General features: G+C 36.7%; 1 protein-coding gene across 1 annotated transcript in view; it reads right to left on the reverse strand.

The window, feature by feature from the left end:
- Positions 1-13,279, reverse strand: part of ABCA13 (ATP binding cassette subfamily A member 13) — a 152,908-nt gene that overhangs the window by 37,272 nt on the left and 102,357 nt on the right. The window contains exons 35-38 of the mRNA XM_087747914.1: positions 9,699-9,855; positions 8,511-8,764; positions 8,041-8,233; positions 6,584-6,693 (exon numbers count right to left, since the gene is read on the reverse strand). Of these exons, the coding sequence (XP_087604040.1) occupies positions 6,584-6,693; positions 8,041-8,233; positions 8,511-8,764; positions 9,699-9,855 (714 nt within the window). The remainder of the gene's footprint in view (positions 1-6,583; positions 6,694-8,040; positions 8,234-8,510; positions 8,765-9,698; positions 9,856-13,279) is intronic.

The raw sequence follows: 13,279 nt of genomic DNA on the forward strand, positions 1-13,279 counted from the left end.
AAAGAGTCCAAGTTCTCACTATAAAGAAATATTTTACTTTCCCCTCTTTGGAGAGCAGTTCTTTGGTCCTACGACTTTTTAATCCAACAGCTGAGATGGCTGACAATTCAAATAGGATGGGGAGCTGCTGTCATGGAGGATCTCTCTGTGCGGAAGGAAGATGGAAATTCATGGGAGATAAATTAATTACATTGTCCTGGTTTCGGCTGGGGTAGAGTTAATTTTCTTCCTAGTAATGACTATAGTGCTGTGTTTTGGATTTAGGATGAGAATAATGTTGATAACACACTGATGGTTTAGTTGTTGCTAAGTAGTGCTTACACTGGTCAAGGACTTTTCAGCTTCCCATGCTCTGCCAGGTGCACAAGAAGCTGGGAGGGGGCACAGCCAGGGGGGCTGACCCAGACTGGCCAAAGGGCTATGCCATACCGTATGACATCATGCTCAGCAGATAAAGCTGGGGGAAGAAGGAGGAAGGGGGGGACATTCAGAGTGACGGCGTTTGTCTTCCCAAGTCACCGTTACGTGTGGTGGAGCCCTGCTTTCCTGGAGATGGCTGAACATCTGCCTGCCCATGGGAAGCAGTGAGTGAATTCCTTGCTTCGCTTTGCTTGCGCGGCTTTTGCTTTACCTATTAAACTGTCTTTATCTCAACCCCCAAGTTTTCTCACTTTTACCCTTCTGATTCTCTCCTGCATCCCACTGAGGGGGAGTGAGCGAGCAGCTGTGTGGGGCTTAGTTGCCGGCTGGAGTTAAACCATGACATACATGAGGAAGACTGCCAAACGCTTCAGGCCTCAGCGGGGCAATTTATGAACAACATGACACCCAGCTTATCTATTTCTTCCTCTGTGCACCCCACTACAAGCGAGACTTTGCTCTAACTGTGAACTTAAAGTCAACTCTATTCAGCAAACTACCACAGCAAAAACTACAAAATAGAGCACGCCAAAAAGGCAAACAAACCACTAGTCCAATTATTTGTTATTTTACATTGATCTTGACATGACACTTAAAAGGATTTTGACACTTTCTCTTTCAAGCTGTGTTTAGCCCTCCTCAGTTGAGGGAGCCTTTGTGACACAGAGTCACTGAATAAGGTTTAGACACAAATATGGAAAGGGGAAGAAAACAAAGAACGGCCAACGTACACTCAAAAAAAAAAAAAAGTGGAACAGATGTGCAATATCTGCTGATACGCCAGCCCAGCAGAGATTCAAGGACTATGAGGGCTCACTTTGCTCTCCTTTGTTTTACCACTTTGTTAAGTGTCAGCTTTTCTTAGTACATATTTAATACAGACCTTACTTCCTCAAGCTATTTGACAAAAAAATTAACTACAAAAATGTCTGCAGTTTTATATACTACTTTTCATTTAGCCAGCTCATGCACTGGTGGCAATCTAGTTATGGCAATAGAGCTAAGCATAAGCTAATTTGAGTCCATTTGTACTCTTAAAGAGGAACAGCTGTACTTCAGAGAACATAAAAATACCTTCTAAATGTCAAGCAGACCATGCAGTTAACTATTATACATATTTAAGCTTGATAACTCCTTTGTATGGACATTGTTTCAAAACTAGTCAGAGTCTCCTAATGTCTTATAGCACCATACTTTATAAATAAAGGTAAGCAAATTTTATTAAAATACTCTTTCTAGTCATTTTCCTTTTTGCTTTTAATATTTCTGCCCTTTACAAGAGGGACTGCTGATACTTCAGTACCAGTATTTTATTTCCACATCTTCCAAAGTAACTATTTCAATGCTGCTTCTTCCTTTGGCAGTCTTTAACATTGAGGTTGCAAATATCTCCAATATGGAGACACACTCTCTATATGATAATTATTTTTATGTTTCATTTGTACAGAAACGTCACTGATAATGGCAATGTTGATGAGGTACACAAAATAATAAAAAAGGCAAAATCCCTTGTGAATGGCATTTTGCTATTATCTTCACAAGACTGTATCTTTACAACCAGAATGGGAAATGGGATTGCAAAGGTTAGAAGTTGCCTAAAAACATTTTCTGTAGAAGGATATGAAAATTTGAAAAAAAAACCAAACAGGTTTTTGGTAGACTGCTCAGCTTGTGTACTATAAATGTGCATTTGACATGTAAATGGTAAGATACAAAGTTTAGGCATAGTGCTTTTTAAATATCTGTTTAATTTGTAGTGTATCAAAAAAAGAAAAGCTTAATACAGATCAGAAGCCTTCTGTTCCCCAAAAGAATGTCCCCCCATCAAGAAGAATGCCAGGAAACCCTGATTTGCAGAAGAAATGAAGTTGGCTTTAGTATTTAATAAACATTCCTGCTTAATAACAGCCGGTCTTAGGAATCTCAGTGATATTGAAAACTGTTACATAACATCTAGCTTTTATGCATTTTAGCAAGCTTTTGTTATGAAAACAGTCACAGTTTTCTCTCAGGTTCTTAGCGATAAGCTCCTTTTTGCTGTATTAAACATTCAACAAACAAAAAACCTAGGGGCCAACAAATCTTTTAGAAGTACTTGAAGATGTCGTGAATCTGCTCTTCTGCCCTGTTAAAAAGGCAGCTGCCTCTCAGAAGTACGTTTTTCTTATTTTTTTTTGAGAATCTAGCAGGAGTTCCCTGAATACAACTTGATTATCAATGTGTGAGGCTCTTTCTGTATAAGCCCATGGATCTCCAAGGTGTTTTAGGCTGAACTTCCCAAAAGTCTACTTTGCAATTCAACACGCACTTTTGAAAAAGCTCATCTTCCATTCCCAGTCCCCTGTGTTGTCCAAAGGTGCAAAAGCTGTCCCGTAAAATTCAAGGCTGTTTTCAGTGCACCTGCCTCACAGAGACACTTTTGTTTGGGGTTTGGGGTGGTTTTTTGTTGTTATTGTTTGTTTGTTTTTCTTTAAACCAGTTATATGGTAAATAGCATCTTAAAGTATACTTTCATGTTGGATTTATAAAACACAGTGGAGGAAATGAAAGTAGCACAAATGATATGCAGGGAGAGCATTTAACCTATTGTTAAATGCCAGTAGCATACTAAAGTTGGCCTCAGAAGAATTTCTGACTGTTTAGTCACAGGCACATAACATGTCTAGTAAAAGGAATATAGGCGTTGTTAAATTGTTTTGTGATTTTTTGAAAAGTTATCTAGGAGTTCTGAAAAAATAAGTCATGTAGTCAATAAACATAGTGTTAGTGACAATATATGTTATGATGAAACATATTCTTATAACTTTATATTTGCTTTCAAGTGGATATTAGGATTTTGGAATTGTCACACCAGACCAAATCGTTTGCCCAAATACAGATTGGTACCATGTTGTATAGAGAAAGCCATATGCAATCCATGAATGCACAGGTGGGACCAAAGGCAAATCCCATTAAAATCTATAGAAAAGTACCCCTCAAAATCCAAACAAAACCTGGGAGCTTAAATACTGCCTTGAGGGCAATATCTTATCAAAAGTTATTACAGATTATTTTCTTTCTGTAAATCTCAGATCCTCTTCAGACTCATGCCAAACTTCTGACCTCCATGATATCCTGGTACAAAGCATTCCACCAGTTCCAAAGAACACCAAATGTTAATTTTTACCTAATTTTAAATCACTTTTGTTATTGTTATTGCTGCTGTTGCTTAATGTCTGAAAATTTTTGTCTTCTGTTCAGCGAAATTATAAATGAAAACAACCATCTAAAAGTCTCTATCACTATTGTAAAGCCTCACTCATATCACTTCTTAGTCTCTTAAGAATCATTTTTCCAAAATCTCTTTCGTCATTCCTTCTTCATGAATAACAATTATTTGATGGTCATTTTAGTTCTTTGTTATCAAATTATTTTTACACTGCATCCCTTGAAAAAAAAGTTGTTATGAAATATAATGACTAAGAACAGTAGCAGCACACATTCAGCGTGGCACTAAAAGCAACACAGTTGAATGACAGTGTAGTAGCAGAGCATGTAAATATACCTCAGAATATTAATAGGTCTTGTCTACACAGAGAGGAATTAGGACAAAGGAACACGCACCAAGAGGAGAAACATAAGGACTATCTTCTCAGTGTCACATGACAGCCCTCCACCCTGCACTCCATCGCAGCAGGCCTGGTGGTACAACAAATTAGCACTGGATAGCTGAGTATGAGTATGCACTGAGCCCACAGTACCTACTGTGACTAAGCTGCAAGCTGGTTACTGGTACTTGAAACATAGTCAGAAGTAATTTCTAGAAGTGACTGTGTCAACACTTCTGTTGTTTCAAAGCAAAAGGAGCATGTATATGCCATACACACTTCAGTTCCCTATGGCCGGCCTGGTCTTTCTGGTGCTGCATTCCTAATGTGCTAGGAACTTGCCGTTTAACTTGATGGATTAAACCAACTTCAGTGGAGATGTACGTTCTTCTGTCAGTCTCTTCCCTGAACTGAGTAGAATTACTCACACAAGAAGTTACAGATGTGAATTTAAGCAGCTGTCCCTCACCTTTTCACTGCTGTTAGTTACTAGCTCTTTGTTTTGTTGTGGCCATCTCCCTAGCTATTTGAAATGGCTCTGTTCTTCTGATACAGGCACAAACTTGGCACAGTAGTAGGCGTGCTCTGTCTGAGCCTGGAACAGAGACTTTGATCACAGAATCATGTGGATGTGTCTTGTGTCATTAGCTTGGTTGTCTTATGAATTCATGAAGTTTTACTTGTGTTTCATGTGAAATCCTAAGTGACCACAAATTGAAAAATATCCTGCTACCAGAGAATGAAGGCTGCATATAGGTGAAACAATATAGAAACTTTGATAGTTGCAAGGCAGAAGAGTAGCATACATGCAAAGTCAGCGGGTGACTAGCAGGAGTATGCAACAGAAGCAAAGGTAACCCTAAAGGAGTCTTCAAGACCGCTTCCCTGACAGAACTTACCTACGCTCATTAAAACAGCTGTCAGACCTAAACAGCTAGCATTTCCGGCACATAATAGAGAAGCTAAGAACTTTTTTCCCTAAAATGTTTTTCTTCTATCTCTTCTTTTTGGGCTTCCTTAATGAATGCAGCATCCTGGACATTTGGATGTTTCACCTAGGGGCCATCTATACGGAAAATTTCTCTTGCAACTTCTGGATCTTGTCCATACAGTGTCTTTGGAGATACATTGTACCAGAGCTCAGAGTAGAATTCATATCAATAACTACATACCACCAGGTAAAAGATTTTTATGTTCTTCACATTTTTGGTAAACGTAAGATACTCTGTCTGGATCTATGTAATTTCTTGAAGAGAACCCATTTAAACTCTAATGTTGTTATCTGAAAAGCAACTGCCATGATGTTAGGGCCTGTTGTGATAGGACAAGGGGTAATGGTTTTAAACTAAAAGAGGGTAGATTCAGATTAGGTATAAGGAGAATATTTTTATGATGAGGGTGGTGAAACACTGGAACAGGTTGCCCAGAGAGGTGGTAGATGCCCCATCCCTGGAAACATTCAAGGTCAGGTAGGACGGAGCTCTGAGCAACCTGATCTAGTTGAAGATGTCCCTGCTCATTGCAGGGGGGTCAGACTAAATGATGTTTAGAGGCCCCTTCCAACCAAAACTATTCTATGATAATGAAAAAAAAAGCAAACAAAATACACTTAAGTAAAATCATGTTTAGTAGTGGTGATGGTACCCATTTCAAAAGAAGTCTAAACTTTCTAGAAAACTGAATTTTGCAATGACTGGAACTACTTACATTTTGAAGTTAAATCTGCTGATCATTATCTCTGTAAAGAAGTGAGGAAATACTGACCTATGAAAGCATTTAATTTCTAAAACAAAGAAATGTAACTTGTCATTTTGGAAATTCCAAAATGCTTCCTTTAAAAATTTTCTGAATTAAACGCTTCACCTGTCCTTCTCCATAATACATATTTTGAAATAGACATCATTTAGGAAAAGAGAAGTTTTAAAATTGTTAACTAGCCCAAAATACATTTATATATGCACATATACATTTTACTTTGGCCTGACTAAGTAACTTTACTTCTCCTCCAATTTTTCTGGGAAAAACGGTAAATGTTGGTTACATCTAACCCAAAAAGTCCATTATTCACTTATCACTCCATCAAAGTTAGCCTCAATATCACCAACACTACCTCCTATCCTAATTACATAGCATATTGATCAAATAATTAATTAACTACTCTGAAGGACACAAGTGTCAGAAAACATTTTAAAATTATTCACTTGAAGCACTGCTCATCAGCCTAAGCCTGGAAACCTTTCAGTGCAGCACTAGTATGGGGGATATATGTCCGTGCATCTGGACATACAGTATGTTAAGACTTTTGTTACAATTTTAAAAGGCTGTATGCTAAGACTTCCTAGAGTCTACTCTTTTGCTACCAGACAAGTTTATTCTCAATTAACAGAGCTGTCAGACGGAATTAAATAATGCTAAAATGCTTTCCCGCAGAGACTTAACAGCAGCAAAGCAATATACATTTAAAAGTGAACAAAAAAGGTCCTCAGAGTACAGTATAAAGGACTGAAGATGTTCTGAGTCTTTGATCATTAACATTATCAATTAGCACTATTCTGATCAAACCCTGTGTTATTTACCCTGTAGGAGTCCTGATAACAGCACGTCCTGCAGATGGGATGATATCTCCAGTCAGCATCTTAAATGTTGTGCTTTTCCCAGCTCCATTTGTTCCCAGGAGTCCAAAACACTAACAGAGATTTAAAAAAAAACAAAAAAAAACCAAAAAAAACAACAAAAAAAAAACCGAACAAAAACAATCAATCTGCTATGCTGAAAGAAATAAGTAATATTAATTCTTCAATAGTTTCTCTCCTTTTCATATCTCCTATCATATGTCTGTAAGATACTGTATATGGATATATTGCATGTGCAAATTCCCTTTCCCACAGAAAATAAATTTAAAAAAACCCCATATATAGAATATTTTGATTACCCGCTAATTCCTAGAAGTAACTTATTTAGGGTTCTAGCCCTCTACTTAAAACCCTGCCCAGTAACTAAATGCATTATTTATCCATATTATTAGTAAATGCTAGATTTGAACCTGAGGACCTCAAAAGCCCTGACTGCCACTCTATAGAGTCAATATTTCTCAGTTTCTCATGAGCTGCTTCACGCTGTAAAAGTAAATGAACACTGAACAGCCAAGACACACACACTGACTCTGAACAGTTATTTCAGGCCACTAGCTGCAATGAATATATGCTTAAGCTAGGACAGGATTCATATTAAGTCTACTTATAGCACTTCATAACTTTTAAAATACTTGTTTCATGAACTACTTTATCAATAAATAGGCTTTTATCAGCACTAAATCCTCCTGGTTACCCCAGTTACCCAACAACTGATCTATAACTGGTAGGATGTCACCAGACCTGCACTGCCGCGCACTAGTTTCTCATATTTTCCAATTTTCTATTAGCAATCAAGAAAAGTCTTTTCCTTATCTGTATTTTTGAAATTAATATCTGCAATTCCCCAAAGCATCAAAATCATGGAAAAAAAATCCAAACCAACCCAAATAAATGCTGTTCTGAAATCTTTAGGATTACCACGTTCAGTGCTAAATTTCAGTTTATTAAAATGGTATATTAGTATATTATATGCCATATTAAAATACCCTGTGATGATTTCAGCATGGGAATTACAAGTTTGCCTTGGTGACAAATTCAGGATTCAGTCCACAGTTTACAATTGACATAGGTATTCTTTGCTTTCCCTTTGGACATTGAACTGCTATGCTACCTACTTGTTTTCTTATGCTAGCCTATAAAACAGTAACTTGGTAAAGATAAGCAAGAAGAAAAAATTAAGACTGATGAATATGTAACCCAAAAAATAAGCGAACTGTTGCTTCTTAAACACCACCAGATCTTCAGCTTTTGTCCAGTTATTGATTTTTCAGAAATTATTACAATTGAAATTGTTCTGCTGCTAAGTCTACAGATCTTTGACTGTAGACATCCTGAGTATGTCTGAACAATTGCTCAGAATGAAGTGTTCTTTTCTGAAAGGAAAAAAAAGACCTCTTTACCTCTCCCCTAGGTATTCCCAAGCTTATGCTTTCCACAGCTGTATTCTTCTTACTGAAACCTCCATAACACTTCCTGAGGTTGTACAGAAGGAGAACATCATTAACAGTTCTTCCACCAAAGAGTCGCTGTCGCTCCATTTCTACATCAACATCTTCTGAAGGGCTGACCATGCTGTTAATTGAACACTGACCCCTAAAACAGAAGATGATACATGGCAAATTGGACATTGCTGTACTCTGGATAACTCCGTTTTATTTCACTCGTTGCAATCCCTTAAAGCTTAGTGATCAAACCTCAGCAGAATTCAAGGGAAATGGCAACTACTTGTATTTTTCATGCAGTTTCCACTAATTCAGGTACACCACGTTATCAGAAGTATTTATCTTTGGGTCTTCAAAGGAATCCACTATTTTATTTCTTTAAAAATTAACTCAGTGTCCACTATGGCAGAATACAAATGGTAACACACCTTGGTTTCTGAAGGAAATCCCAATGAAGAAAAAGCCGTAAAAGAAGAAGTAGTGTTCCCTGCACGGCCATTTCCACAAAAATCCAGCCCAGGAAATTCATCTCAAAGGGGCTCACATAGGAATCTATTCCAAAGTTGCTGGTCAGGTCAAACTTGATCTGATTGTATGAAAGTTCTATTAAACCCTGGCCTAAGCAGAATTGTGGGAACACGATGAACACCCATTTGAGGATATTGTAGATATTCTGAAAACTCTGTATTAAGATTCAGCAAGCGGGGGCGGGGGGGAGAGAGGGAAAAAAAGGAAAAAAATTACTTTTCTCCAACAGCATATTAAGCACACTTACAAAGCTGGATACAGCATTCACATCTCACTCAAGGTGAACTGATTTCAGAAGAGCATATTGTGAACTATTTTGGGGCAAGGTTTATCTCTTACTGTATTTTGGAGTGCCTAGGGCCATGGGATTCTGATTTTAGTTGAGGTTCATAGATGGTAACAAAACACATGTGGCCATGAATTCTATTTTCTTAAAATTTTAATATTTGAATGCTGTTAATTCTAAATCACCAACTTAAACCCAAGTCAACACCAAATCTGCCTCCAAACTTGAGTGACATGTAATCCAGATTTGACTTCAAACATCAAGTTTTTGACCTGGTACATGCATAGATATTCATACACATCCTGGATCTCCTCTCTATCAAGTTGCCATTATGACTAATGAAAATTACATACATGGAGTGAGAATGCATATTACTGTTCATATAGTGCATTACAGATCCTAGGAATATGCGGCTTATCTCTTTTGTCAGTATTATTCATATATTATTTTATAATGCATATAATCTATTCAACGGACCAAAACAGCTCCCATTATGTGCCAATTACAACTTAATGGTCTGAAAAATGTCAAGGTTTCAATTAAGGCTGTTTTTCCATTATTACAGAGCTTTTTTTTTGTTGCTGTTATAAACAAGTTAAAATTCAAGATGGTAACAAGCAATACAGTATACATTAGGACAGAAAAATCATGAATGTTTAACACACATGTTTCTTTGCTGGAAAAAATATTGTCTGTGCATATGCATAAACATAAATATATATACATACAAACATATAGACGCATGCACGTGTGTGCATACATCTCACTTATGAGTAATATAAAGCAAAAGTTATATACTGACCTGCACTTTGGAAATTATAGTTAATAAACGAGGTAAGAGAGTCACCAGCGTGGTACATAGGCCAAAGACAAAATTTAAGGAGATGTAAGATATAAAAGCTACATCTGAACTTGAAAAGAATCTGGATACAAGATACATCCACGGTAAAGTTGCATAGCTGAAAGTTTAAAGAAACAAAAAGAAACAAAGAAACAAAACAAAACAAACAAAACAAAGTTATGTTTTGGCCTCAACAAAAAACAAAAAAAAGGCCATTATCATACTAGGAAATAAAACAATACCTACTCCTTATTTTTAAGTTGCAAACAACTCTTTTGACTAACTGAACAAAAAGAACAAATTTGAGATATGTTTTCTTTATCAAAAATAGATGTAAACATAGCTACTGCCATGTGATGGGCAGATATGACCCATTTTTGCATATATCAGCTGCATATATTTACTTCCTCTGTTCCAGAAAGCTCACAACCCCAATTTCTGAATGATTGTAAAACCAGGCATCTTAAGAAGCTTCTTACACAGAGACAAAATTAAAATCAAATATTTGAAGCTTAAATCATGGATGCTGAGCAACCAGCTTTTCTTAGAGGCTTTCATAGAAAGAAAAAAGAACAAAAAAGGAAGGAGAGAGTAAGCAAACGGAGAAGAAAAAAAGAAAGGGGAAAAAAAAGAAGGAAAAAATCATTAATCCTTGAACTGGAAGTAATATTTGTGCCAGTGATATCTGCGAACTCAAATTTGCCAGAGATCATGTTAGCATTGTTATTACCTGAAACAGGTTATCAGTTAGTAGAGTAGTAGCCGTCAAAAATGAGTGCATAGTTACTTCATAGCACAAGGATGATAAGCCAGCATGTCCATGGCTACATCATTTTCAATACAAATCTTTAAAGGATGAGGGAAGGCACCCTCCATCCTCGCAAGTCAAATGACGCCTATCCAAAATGGAGCAGTCATATTTTTTATAAAGAGGAAGATAGGTCTAGCCAAACTAAAAAAATGCCCAGGCAATTTGATGAGCATGAATGTCATGTAAAGGAAATTTATTTTCCGTTCAACATAACACAAGACGTATCTATCAGACAAACAGTATATAGACTGCAGGAGCATAGGTATCAGCATACACCATTGCATGATGATAAATATATATGTACAGTGTATATATGTAGTTGTATATATAAATACTTCTTATATAGTATTACTATGTGTGTATATAGTTGTTTAATAGTGAGCTCAATGAAAGAGCAACTAGCCAAAAAATCTGTGAATTCACTTCTTCATTGCATTAAACAGTAGTTTAGATTATGAGCCATAAAAGTCCCTTTTAAATTCAGTATTGTGTACTTTACAGCTGAACTTTTTTCATCTATGAATGCCAAAATCCTTTACCTTAAGAAACAAAATTTCAAATCCTGCTGTGAAGTAATAGTGATGTTATCCTCAGTTTACAGGAAGGTTAAAAGACATAATGCTTGGGTCTCAAATGAAGATTGTAAGTATTCAAGATCACACTATGCTTTTCAGCATCCTGTTGCTATTCTTAGTCATACAATCTTTTCTTCCCTTCATGCACATACCAAAATCACTGCTCTAAATTTTGCTCTGAATTACAATACCGTAAATACAAAAGTTCAGCCTTGGAAACAGCTCAGGAAAGAGACATGATTTAGAGTGCTGTTACTCTGCTGTAAATGAAAGCAAAAGTTTGTGTGCTTATAGCTGCTAAGAAATGAGTAAGACTTTCAGAATACTAAAGTTGTATGATGTTCAAACGCAGTCTTTAAAGTAGCTGCCAGTCCCGCCTACGTTTCTATCCTAACTCTTTCTTTTCCTTCAGCTTCAGCTGTAATTTTTTATTTTGTGAATATCACAGATAGAGCATTTTGGACAAAAGTGCTTAAGCAGTTGAACTATAAAACACTTCTGCTCTCAGCTAAAAGAGGAAAAAATACAGTTTAGTTAAGAGACCATTGTATTTTTAAAGGAAATCAGTTTTAAAGTAGCACACTAGGAAATTGTTGTTTTTTCTTTCAAGCACACCCCCTTCTGGCACATAGCTTAACTTTTTCATATGACTGGGCTATTTTTATCTCTATTGTAGATCAGAAATGCTGCACAAGTGTACCTGAAGAGAAAAATAAAATTTTAAAAGGAAAAAATGCATTATAGAATGCAGATAAATTAAAATTACATGCACAATAGTGGGGAAGGATAAAATGACCACAATAGGCTTCATCACATTTGCTGTGTAGTTAGGCTGAGTAAAGGTTAGAATAGGAAGAGTGGCAACTCTAAAACTTGTCAGTGTCTTTGAGACATGTTAAATTTACTGACTGACAGTTATTATATATTTAATACATGTTAATACACATTGAATACATAGACCTTCTTGTTAAAAATCACTACAATATCTGTTATGTCAGCCAAAGCTGAACAGTGCAGGAGGGATTATGCTGAGATGATTACGCTGCATCTGCAGTCAACAAAAAAATTTTTAGAAGACAGTCCAGCTTTTCAGTCTGCGCTAGTTTCTTCTGAAATACCCAAACTTTAACTCAACATTTTGGTTAAAAAAATGCCAGCATAACTCTTAGCACCGGGCATTTAGTAGTACACTGTAGGCAGGACCAAAGCCTAAAGCACACCACAGAAAACACATCATGACTCCAGCAGACATGTGAGTATGTACTGTATGGTTCATTTGCTGCTTGACTAAGATCTCTATAGAGGGCTATTCTTACACTAGGGTCACAGAAACTGGTTTACAAGAAAGATACAACAGTCGTAAAATTAAAAAAAAAAAACCAAAAAAACAAAACAAAAAAACCAAAACACCACAAGGATGAGATTTAACAGCGTAAAGCCTTTGCACGAAGACTGATAAGAATACCTGCCTTTAACCTGAAGAAATCAGTTGGTAGTAGTGCAGAAGGAAGGAGGAGGAAGAGATTGATACAGAGAGGAGAAAAGTATTAACTGTGGATGCTTCATCTGAGTTATTTACAAGATCCTGGCATCATGACCTCTATAATATTACATACTAGTCTGGCCACTCATGCCCAAGAAAGATGAGCTCAAACTGGAGTTATAGGGAAAAATGATAAATAGAATTATCCAGGGAATAGGAAGACCTTTTTACAAGAGACTTGGCTTGTTTGGGCTTGCAAAAGGTGTTTGATGAGGAAGAATTATGAAGTATGGCTCCAGATAAACTCAGGCTGGAATTTCAAAGAATACATCCAGCTATGGAGATACTGAAACAGTTTTCCAGAAAAAGGATTTGCTGGAGGCATGAGATCTTGAAAGCAGTTTCAAGATGAAATACAGTAAGATTTTTTTTTTGAAGTGTTTATCTGAGACTCTTCCTGGAATGGAACATGACCTGATCTTGCAGAAGGTCCTTTTTACTTTTCTTCCCTGTGATTCTCCCATGGAGCAGTTATATTTCATTATCTAAACACCTGTCTCATAAGATGTGCATTCTCCCCTAGAAAGATAGCAACAATTAGTCACTTGAGATAAGGAAGAAACTTCTTCTCAGAATGCTTATCCTGTAACTATTCATCTTGAGCATTTCTCAC

Source organism: Nipponia nippon, unplaced genomic scaffold (genome assembly GCF_047370975.1).
Source record: "Nipponia nippon isolate SJK-2023a ecotype South Korea unplaced genomic scaffold, ASM4737097v1 scaffold_1, whole genome shotgun sequence".
Taxonomy (NCBI): domain Eukaryota; kingdom Metazoa; phylum Chordata; class Aves; order Pelecaniformes; family Threskiornithidae; genus Nipponia; species Nipponia nippon.